General features: G+C 33.5%; 1 protein-coding gene across 2 annotated transcripts; it reads right to left on the reverse strand.

Moving 5' to 3' along the window:
* Positions 1-1,548: 1,548 nt before the first annotated feature.
* On the reverse strand, positions 1,549-6,341 carry LOC108836237 (glutathione S-transferase T3-like). 2 transcript variants are annotated; one of them, XM_057007852.1, is made up of 3 exons: positions 5,650-6,311; positions 4,976-5,554; positions 1,549-3,503 (listed from the first exon to the last, which is right to left on the reverse strand). In XM_057007852.1, the coding sequence occupies exons 2-3, from the start codon at positions 5,038-5,040 to the stop codon at positions 1,715-1,717; spliced, it is 1,854 nt and encodes a 617-aa protein (XP_056863832.1). In that variant the 5' UTR covers positions 5,041-5,554; positions 5,650-6,311; the 3' UTR covers positions 1,549-1,714. The 2 variants fall into 2 exon arrangements, with proteins under 2 accessions (XP_056863832.1, XP_056863835.1); XM_057007855.1 differs by lacking the exon at positions 1,549-3,503 and adding an exon at positions 3,642-4,608 and having other exon boundaries at positions 5,650-6,341.
* Positions 6,342-11,111: the final 4,770 nt, after the last annotated feature.

The raw sequence follows: 11,111 nt of genomic DNA on the forward strand, positions 1-11,111 counted from the left end.
TAAGGGAATGATCCTTGAAGAATGATTCAATTGTTTCAACGTTACATAAACATACATATTGGAGCAATGGGATTTTCTTACACAATGCAACTATGCATGATTGCTGAGATTATTCACATCACCGAACCGAACTGATTTTCCGGTTAACCTCTAAGACCGGCTGGTTTATCGATTCTCAATTTCCTTCATATTCTTGCAACTAAAACGACACCGTTTAGATTTGACCAAAAAAAAACGACACCGTTTAGCATATAGACGACGTCACACCATTTAACTTTAATCCTTTGAAGCTTCATCTTCTCTCTTACTCAATCTCTCTCTTCCTCTGGTAAACCAAGCTCAAAACGACGGCTTCCTCAATGCTTTTGTTTATTAAGGATAGGATACTTGGGATAACAGACTCCAAATGCCGCGGAATAAACAATACACAGAGACCATATGGAAACTGAGAAGCTAAACAATTTAACAGTGTAGAACCAAAGCTGCCAACATCAAATAATTTTCAAGCAAAAGTCAATGACTGAACACTTTCAACATTTAGCTAGAGACTCACGTGGAGAATTCAGATGATCAACAAAACAGGAAAGAACAAAAAAAGAAAGAAAGAAAAAAGAAACAGGAAAGGGGCAAGCAGAACACACATATATTCTCTCATAAGAAATTTGTTTCATACATAAGTTTTTAGAAATTTAGTATACACATATAATCTGCATACTCCTCTGTTCCTTCCTCGGTCTCGTGCAGCTGCAACACCAAAGGACTTCCTGTAGCGATACCTTGCACAAAACACTTTCTTGTTCAAAACCAGAGTTTCTTTTTTTTGCCTTATTATTATAACAAACACTTGGAAGAGAAGAGGCAAAAAGGTTTTAAAATTTCACAAACCGAGAAAGAAAGTTTCTCCCAACCCAAGATTTTCAAGAAAAAAAAGAGTCAAAAGAGTTAAACAGAGTCGAAAATTTTTACCAAAAAAAAAAAAACAATTAAGAATCAAGTAGAAAGAGTCAAACAGAGGAAGAAGTCAAAAGCTACTTGGAACGGAGGAATCATCTGACCACTGACGACGGTAGAAAGAGCTTTTCCAGAGAGAATTGATTGCGTTGTAACCATTTTCACCACCATTTTTTTTCCATTTTCACCACCATAGTCACCGAGCACAGTGTGTATGCTCTCTGGATCCTATGAACCAACCTAATGAAGCTCTCATCTTTATTATCCTTCCGTTTCAAATTCAAAGTTCCGAAGACGTAATTCCATTAAAGAAATATAACATGCTTGAAAATTCGCCAAGAGAAGGAATGTTCTCCGTGTGTTTTTACAAGTACAACCTTTCTCCAGTTTGGTACGGTCTGGTTTTAACTTTAGCAAACAGTCCAATCTAAAGATAAGATTTGTCTTTTGCCCCTTTAATAATTTATTCGCCACGCTCACTTAGAGCATCATTAACCCAACCACTCTAATGGGGGTGCTTAATAATTTTTTAACAATAAATGAGTGTTAAGCAATTATATTAAGCAACTTCTAATTTAATGTCCTCCAATGGTAGTTGCTTATTTAGGGGTGCTTAAAAAAATTAAACATTGATTTATTTAAGATAAAATTGACTTATTATATGAAACATATTAAAAGATAACAATAAAAACATAAATTGAAATAAAAACATAAAAAAAACATTAGTAAATAAACGAGAATAATTTGAAATCCGGTCCTGAGATTAGTTGTTGTCTCCTTCATGCCCAAATTTATGCCATATATGTTGAACCAAATCATCTTTCAATTGTTGATGCATTTGTATATCACGAATTGTAGTTTCAGTAGGAATCATATCGGGAATCATTGAATCTGTATTTGTAGAAAAGTTGAGATCGACATGTGAACCTTCTCCATCTTGGAACCCTGAAATATCATACCGAATGTATCCACCTCGTTCGTTTACCCACACCACATCATCTCGTTCGTTTTCTACTATCATATTATGGAGTATGATACATGCTTTCATAATCTTCCCAACCTTAACTTTATCCCAAAAAAGTGCTGGATTTTTAACAATGGCAAAGCGAGCTTGCAGGACTCCAAAAGCACGCTCGACATCTTTTCGGACAGCTTCTTGACGTTGAGCAAATAAAACTGCTTGCGGACTTTGTGGTAGTGGAATAGATTGGATAAAAGTTGCCCATTTCGGGTAAATACCATCGGTGAGATAGTAAGTTAAATGATACTCTCTTCCGTTAACGGAGTACGTGACTTGCGGAACTTGACCGTGTATTAAGTCATCAAAAACAGGTGAACGATCAAGAACATTGATATCATTAAAGGTACCTGGAGATCCAAAAAATGCATGCCATATCCAGAGATCATATGAAGCAACTGCCTCTAAAACGATTGTTGGTTTATCCGAACCTCGAGAATATTGCCCTTTCCAAGTAGTGGGACAATTCTTCCACTCCCAATGCATACAGTCGATGCTTCCTATCATCCCGGGAAATCCACGATGCTCTCCAATATAAAGTAGGCGTTGAAGATCAGCTTCTGTTGGTCTTCTTAGATACTCATCGCCGAACAATTGAATTATTCCTTCAACAAAATTCTCCAAACATGACCGACTTGTACTTTCAGCGAGGCGGAGGTATTCGTCGACAGTATCAGCAGCACTACCATATGCCAAGAGACGAATGGCTGCTGTACACTTTTGTAGTGGAGAGAGACTAAGCCTTCCGAGAGCATCTCTCTTTTGTCGAAAGAATTCAACTTCATTGGAGAGTCGATCAACGATATGCATGAACAATGGTTTGTTCATTCTAAAACGTCGTCGGAATAGATGACCTTCGTATGTTGGAGTTTCGCTGAAATAATCATTCCACAAGCGTAGATCGCCTTCTTCACGATTTCTTTCAATATATTGTCTTTTTTTTCTGGTGTTGGTTTTTTTTCCATTATTAATGGCAACATTCTCGAGAGCTTGATCGAAATATTGATCGAAACGTTGATCAAAACGTTGATCAAAACGTTGATCAAAATATTGATCAAAACGTTGATCAAAACTTTCATCAGTTACTTTTTCAAAATTGTTATTAGAAGAAGATGCCATATTAGTGGGCAAATAGTTGGAAGAGAGAAATAGTTGGAAGAGAGAAAGAATTGTGGATTTTAGAAGAGAGATAGATTGTGATTTTGGTTTCAATTGGTATGCAAAGTTATATAGACACATACAAGACTTGACACAAGAAAAAAAAGATACAAGACTCGTGACACATACAAGAGTTGACACAAGAAAAAAAATGACATACAAGAGTTGACACAATACCCGTGACACAACAATACAAAAATACAACATACAACAGACCCTTGACACAAACAAGACTCGTGACACAACAATACAAATGACACACTGGTGACACAAAAATACAAGACCCGTGATGACACAAAAATACAACATACAACAGACCCTTGACACAAACGAGTAGACACAAGCATTTCCTCTTCCCATTCCACTCCCATTGCTCCTGAAAGTAACAATAATATGAAACATAAGCACAATAATATGAAACAGAAGAGCATTCTCATTACTTAAACATAACAAGTACATTAATATGAAACAAACAACATTAAAAAACATGAAACAAAGAACAAACAAGAACATGAAACAGAGAGCAAATAAGAACATGAAACAAAGAGCAAACAAGAACATGAAACAGAGAGCAAATAAGAACATGAAACAGCAACGAGACTAGCATGAAACATAGAGCAAATAAGAACTGACTAAGTTCAGAACAACTCAGCAATGAGCTTCTTCTTTAGCGTTTCTTCATAGTCAGCGAGTGGCTCTGTTTTGGCCAGTAGACGGTCAAGTAGACCTATCTTGGCTTGCTTTTCTTTCCTACACCAATCCTCTTCTTTAACCTCCCACATACGGTGAAAGCCCTCTACCTCCTTGTCCTCTTCCAATGGCTTTTTACCGCGGCGCTTGGCAGCCTTAACACCAGGGGGCCGCTCCATTACATCAACCGATTGACCACTTACATTGTCAGTTGCGTGAGATGTTGAGGACTCAACTTCGTCCTCACCTTTTCTCTTTTTACCGGTTTTGTCTGTAGATATAAGACACCACTTCTGGTCATAGCGAAGCTCCTTCCAGGCGTGTTCCAGACTGAACTTTTTGTTATATCTGTTGAAGTAGATAACGTGAGCTTCTTTGAGAACATCATTGTCATTTTGGCCTGAAGTTTTGGCTCTTGTTGCGGCTTCATATGCTCCGCAGAACTTGCAGACTTGATCATTGATCTTGTGCCACCGATTCTTGCAGTGCAGTTGCGCTCTTTTTTCAATGCCTGCAAGCTTCGGACTAGCAGCCATGTAGTCTGCTATTCTCTTCCAGAAGGCCCCACACTTCTGTTCGTTCGAAACAATAGCATCTTTGCTGGTGTTTAACCAAGCGCTGATGAGGACCAGATCATCTGTTGCTGTCCAAACCCTCCGTTCTTTACGCTGAGCTGGACTGTGTTGCTCCAAGTTTGCATCTTGTGTGGCTTGCGTGCCAAATAAAGGAATGGGGGAAGATTCAACGAAATTTAAATTCAAAAATGGATTGGAATCCATTTTTGAATATGTCTGAGGTAATAGAGAGATGGAAGATAAGAGAGATGGAAATGAGAGAAGATAAGAGAGATGGATTCGGATGAGAAGTCAGATGAGAAGAAGGCGAGTTTAATAGAGACTATGAGAGATGCATTCATCACTCACACAAACAAATGGACTAGACATTTATCTAACTCATTAACCACAAAGATGTTGAAAAAATCTTAATCACAGACTTAAAGCAAGACATCAATTACGGTTTCTAGCTAACCATCACTTCTATTTATCACACAACCCTATTCTACCGCTAAGAAACCATTTATTACACTTCACCAAACATTAACTATGTATCTCAACAAACCTAAAGCTTTCAATGAAGTCATTAGAAGAAGATATTTACCTGTCTCGCGAAGACCAAATGTACTCCTCTGCTTTGAATATGTTGCTTCGTCTTGTAGCCTCCATCCTCGCATTAAGACACAAACACACAGAAACGAATCAAATATCCAAAGAGCGAAAACAGATAGAAATAAACTAAGCTTTGATCCTTCCATCTTAATTGAAACAAATCCTAGGTGAAAGTAACTATTGTTTGATGAATCCTTAAACTGAATCCTAGTTGTAACTATTTGATGAATCCTAGTTACAAACAAATCTATTTTCATCTATCTCGGTCCAATATCTATTATGATAACAAGCACTGAAGAGTATAAAATCATGTATAGAAATTACAGAACAAATCTATTTTCACCTAGTTACAGAACAAATCGAATCATATTTGATGAATCCATCTCAATACAAAACAGAAGCTTTACCTTCGCCGAGAGAGAGCTCCGTCGCCGTCGAGGAGAGCTCCGTCGCCTTCGAGGAGAGCTCCTCGCCGTCGAGGAGAGTTCTGTCGCCACCGATATACCTAATCGACGAGGTAGAAGGAAGGCTTCATATCCACCGAGAGAGAGCTCCCTCGCCACCAATACACCTAACCAACATATAACAAACAAAAAACGGCCGATCAGAACAATAGGATTCAAAATCCAAACACATGCAAAATCGAAGATCACAACAAACGCTTACCTGGAGATGAGAGGAGAGCCAGCGTCGCGAGAGGTCCGTCGCCTTCTAGGAGAACCACCATCTTGATCGTCGACGCGGAGCCACCGAGGGAGACGTCACCGACGATAACAGAGCCACCGAGACGAAATCGATTCGCCTTTCGTCGGGAGAGAGGATTCGAGAGAGAGAGAGAGAGAGACAAAACCAAGTTTGGTTTCGTTTCACGCGTAACCGAAACTCTCCCCTCTCATTTCTTGACACGTGCACACAAGCAGCGTGGTTTCACGGGCTTAATTAAGCGCCGTGTTTTTCCTTTTTCTATTTTTTTTTTTTTATTTTTAATTATACTTAATGCTAAGCGTTGATCAAAACACGCGCGTTAATGATGCTCTTAGACCCTACGCAATACAGAAAGCCTGGCAAGTTGACCACCTTAGAAATGACTTGTATTTATCATGCCTTGCTACGCACGAGTTAATTTCTTTTAGCACTTAAATTATAATTTTTCATGTAAAATTGTAATGTTTTTTATTTTATTTTATGTTTCTAATTTAAACTGAACATTATTTTAGTCACATAGAAATACAACAGCGGAAAATATATCAGTTTATTTGTGTTTGTTTATATATATGTATACTATGTGTTTTCATGCACCATGTGCAGTAAGCAATTTTTAAATATAACTTATATTTTAAATTTCTTTTTATTAAATGTTATAGATTTTACTATTTTCTTATTAATATTTAATACAGATTTTATATATATTAAATCAATTTGTATAAAACTAATAAAAATGATATAAAACTGTATAATTATCAAAAATTTAGTCTAAACAATATTTATAAAGTTTGTAGATATATAAACACTAATGATCTTACGATTAGATATTTAATTTTCTAAAAAAAATGTAGAAATTTTTGAAAGCTTTAGTAATACAAATTGTATAATTATACAACAATAATAATATTTTGAAATTTGAAATGTTATATATGAATATATTTATTTTATAGATGATGTATGAGCTATTACTATATTTAAATTTTTTTACCAAAAACAAATATCAATATTAAATGTAATATATGAATTATTACCATACTGTAATAAGTTTGCCAAAAATATATGTTAACATTAAATGAAATTATCTGTGTCATATTTTTTTCGGAAGCATGACGAAATTTTATTATTTTTGTGAAATTGATTATAGAGAGGACATGTGGCAAAATCACTTCGCAAATATAGTATAGGGGAAAAAATTTAGTCTAAACAATGTTTATAAAGTTTGTAGATATATAAGAAACTAATGATCTTATGATTAGATATTTAATTTTGTAAAAACAATTGTAGATTTTTTTGAAAGCTTTAGTAATAAATTTTTTATAATTCTACAAAAATAATAAAATTTCGAAATTTGAAATGTTATATATTAAAACAAAATCATGATGTACCAGTAGTAGAAATATAGTCATGAATTTGAAACTTCTTTGTTTTGTTAATACCAGTAATAGAAGTATATTCATGAACTTGCGTGACTTGTACACACTATTTTAATTTGTACACACGAATGTAAAGACCCAACTCAAGAAAATAAAAAATAAAGTTTTAAGGAGACTGATAAAAACCCAGAAAATGATTCAATGGGAGACACAGATTATCGATCTTCTTTTTGTTTGGTGGATAGCGCTTTTTTGATTGAAAAGGAGATGTAGATTTAGAAAAGAAGCATAAGAGAATGAAAATGGAGTAGTTAGGAAAGAAGATGAGTGTTGCTCAGAAAAAAAAAAGAAAAGAAGAGATGAGAAAACCACGGAGAAAAAAGGAAATGAGTCACATAGAACCGACAGCTTTCCTGACACACCCCACATGAGACAGCTAGGATAGAATGGTGGGAGTAGGGCTAAAATCGTCAACTAAAATGCACCAATCACTTCAATGGTAGTCTGCTAATTAGGGGGTCGTTCATGGGCATAGACACCAATTATCTCTAAAATTTAAGAGTCATTTTTAAGACATTTACGATGAGGATGCTCTTAGGTAACCGTTTAGGAATTTTTTATGTTAAATAGAACTAAGGGTTGAAGTTAAATTTTTAAATTTTGTGGTTTCATCTTTATATAAAGGGAAAATCCCATAAAAAACCTTCAAAGTGGCAAGTACTTCCATTTTAAACCTCCAAATTTTATGTTTCCATAATAAATCTTGAAATTAAAGATATTCTTAACAAAAACCTTCAAAATGACTAACATGTTTTATGTGATGTTAAGATAACTAACGTGTTTTATGTTTCTTAGAAACGACGACGAAGAAGATAGCTTCTTTGAAGTCTCTGATGTATCTGTTCATCATTTTCGCCTACGGTATTGCAATTTCATCATCGGTTTTTGCCAGAGCACAAGATGAAGAGAAGCAAAGAGAAAACCATAGGATGAAGAGACGAGAAGCATTGGGCGTAGGTTCCTTCTAGATTTCAAGGAAATTCCGAAGAGAAGCAACATCACCTTCGAATGATCTCTTTGAGGTATTATCTTACTCCATGTTGTGTATAACACGATCTCTTTTTCACTTATAAGTTTTTTCTTAGATTTTCTATTATTTTCTTTCACAAACACTTATGACGGCTCATGAATAAAATAAAAAATGGTTTGTTAAAAATATAAGTAATTACAATAAGTCACATGTTTTATCGAAAGGAGACAGAGTTAATAACAACATTAATAGAGTTTATTATTCTGTTTATCTTAACATCACATAAAACATGTTAACCATTTTGAACGTTTTTGTTAAAAATATCTTCAATTTCAAGATTTATTATGGAAACATAAAAATTGGAGGTTTAAAGTGGAAGTGTTTGCCACTTTTAAGGTTTTTCATGGGATTTTCCCTTTATATAAATATACTAGATTTTGACCCGCGCTTTAAAAGCGCGGGTATATTTTTATTTTAATAAAATTTAATTTAGTTGAAATTATAATTTTGATTAGAAAATAAATAATTTTAAAGTTTTCTATTTGTGATTCAAAAAATTATTCTACTATAATACTTGACTTTCAAGTGATGTTTTCATATTCAACCCAGACGTATGTTTGAACCGATAAATCCACTGATATGTCTATAGTTCAATTCAATTTAATAAAAAGAATTGTAACTATAATCTTAGAAAATCTGGTAAAAATCTAATAACCCGCTATTAACCTAAGATCCGATATGAGATGATCCGCTGAAAAAAAAATATTTTTGAAATGTTTATTAAATAATTCATACTTCTTAATATTATATAAAATTGGAAAAAAATATTTAGACTTTAATGAGATTTGTATTATGTCATTCGAAGAAAATGAAACAATTGTAATAGGAAACTTTATTATTGATATCATTTTTTTTTCCTTTCTTGGTTACTAATAAGCTATGATAAGTTTGTATTTTTATTTATATTTAGAGCTAAAACTTAATTTTAATATAAGATTAAAAAAAATGAACACTCAAAATTGGTATATCATTATTATGTGAAAAATTTCAAAGTAATATTTTTTTAATATGCATGTATATATTCATATCCGATCTTTATATAATATTATAAATGGAAAAAATGATATTCAAATTAAATTAAAAGTATAATCTGCATAATAAAATTAAAATTATTACCATTCACAAAATATGGAAAGTATTAATTATCATAGTTACAGAGAATATTCTATTTTTAGTTTAAATTAAATGCCAATAGGAGAGATTTGTAAATATATTAAAATGCAAGGGCATGATCCTAAATTTTTCAAATAGGATCCTGCTTTAATAGTATAGATATATTAAATATGCAATGAACCGGTCAGACAGATACATAATGATAGTGTAATACTGCGAGTTGTGATATATGAAAAAAACTTAAGAGAATTGATTTGGCTACATATGTCACCAAAGTCGACTTATCTTTTCCGCCACACATCTGTTTAGAACTCTAGAGTTAAGAGTGCTTTGGCTGAAGTAATAAAAGGATGGATGACCTATCGGGAAGTGATTTGTAATATCGTGTGAGTGAGGATAAAGCACAGAGAAATGTTATGTGGTGATTGCAGGATCAATAAACAATGATTTAGAGCCTTAGAAAATTAATGGACCAGCCGTCGTATGGGATGTGATCCACAGACCGAGAGAACGGGCATGGATGACCCACTAACCGTGGACGATCGGGTAGTTAAATAAAATTTGGCTTTTGTTTTACTATGATGAATGAACTTCAGTTATTTCCACTCTTGTTTTTTTTGAATTTTCATAACTGAAACTAATTTTCAAGAAAGCGCTACATGAATAAAATTAATTAAATTTTAGATATGGTCAAATAGTCTTTTATCTTGTTCGTTCAAATTTTTATGAAAATTTCTCTTTAGAGCATCTCCAATGTATATTTCTATATTTTTTCTAAAATAGAGATTTCTATTATACAAGTGGATTTGCTCTAATGTATGCTTTTATAATAGAGTTCTTCTATTTTAGAAGAAAATATAGAGAAATCTCAATTTTTGCATCTATATTTAGACAATCGCCAATGTATTTTGCTATTTTCACCTCTAAAATATAGAAAATCTATAATAGAGATGAGTTATGCTCTAATGTATTTCTATATAATAGCAATCTCTAAATGTAGAGTAAAAAACAGAGGAATGTTATTTCTTCCTCTATAAATAGAGGAAAACATAGAGATCTTTATATAGAGAATAAAAGTGGATTGGAGCATTTTCACCTCTAAATGCTATTATATAGGTGAAAATAGCAATTGGTCGGAGATGTTCTTAGAGCATCTCCAATGTATGCCTCTATATTTTCCTCTAAAATAGAGATCTCTATTATAGAGGCGGAATTGTTCCAATGTATGCCTCTATAATAGAGTTTCTCTATTTTAGTGGAAAATATAGAGAACAACTACTTTTTGTCTATATATTTAGTAGTAGAAATAACATATTTCTATATTTTTCTCTATAAATAGAGGAATACATTGGAGCAAATCCACTTCTATAATAGAATTTCTCTATTTTAGAAGAAAATATATAGATGAAAATAGAGGTGGGTTAGAAGTAGTCTTAGAGACCGTTTTTTTTTTTTAAATTAGCTTTTGAAAGAATTGAATTATTGTCTCCAATCTTATTATCAACTTGCGTTTGTCCTTGAAACCACGTATCTTGCGTTTGTCCTTAAAACCACGTATCTTGCATCGCAAGTACTGAGAGCATGAAGCTGACTAGTGACTACCACAGTCATCATCAAAAGAATTAAAATATGGTAATCATTGTTTATGACGCTATTGGTGGGGACAATTGTGTGGTCCTCTGATGTTAACTATTAAGAGTCAAAACTTATTTGTCGCGATTATTATAGAGACTAATGTGGTACCTGTCGCTAACCAAAACATGTGAAATGAGCGATTATTAGGAGTTTTAAAATAATGCAGGACTTTCTGACTTCATATCAATGAATAAACTATAAACAGTGTGTGC

Source organism: Raphanus sativus, chromosome 1 (genome assembly GCF_000801105.2).
Source record: "Raphanus sativus cultivar WK10039 chromosome 1, ASM80110v3, whole genome shotgun sequence".
Taxonomy (NCBI): domain Eukaryota; kingdom Viridiplantae; phylum Streptophyta; class Magnoliopsida; order Brassicales; family Brassicaceae; genus Raphanus; species Raphanus sativus.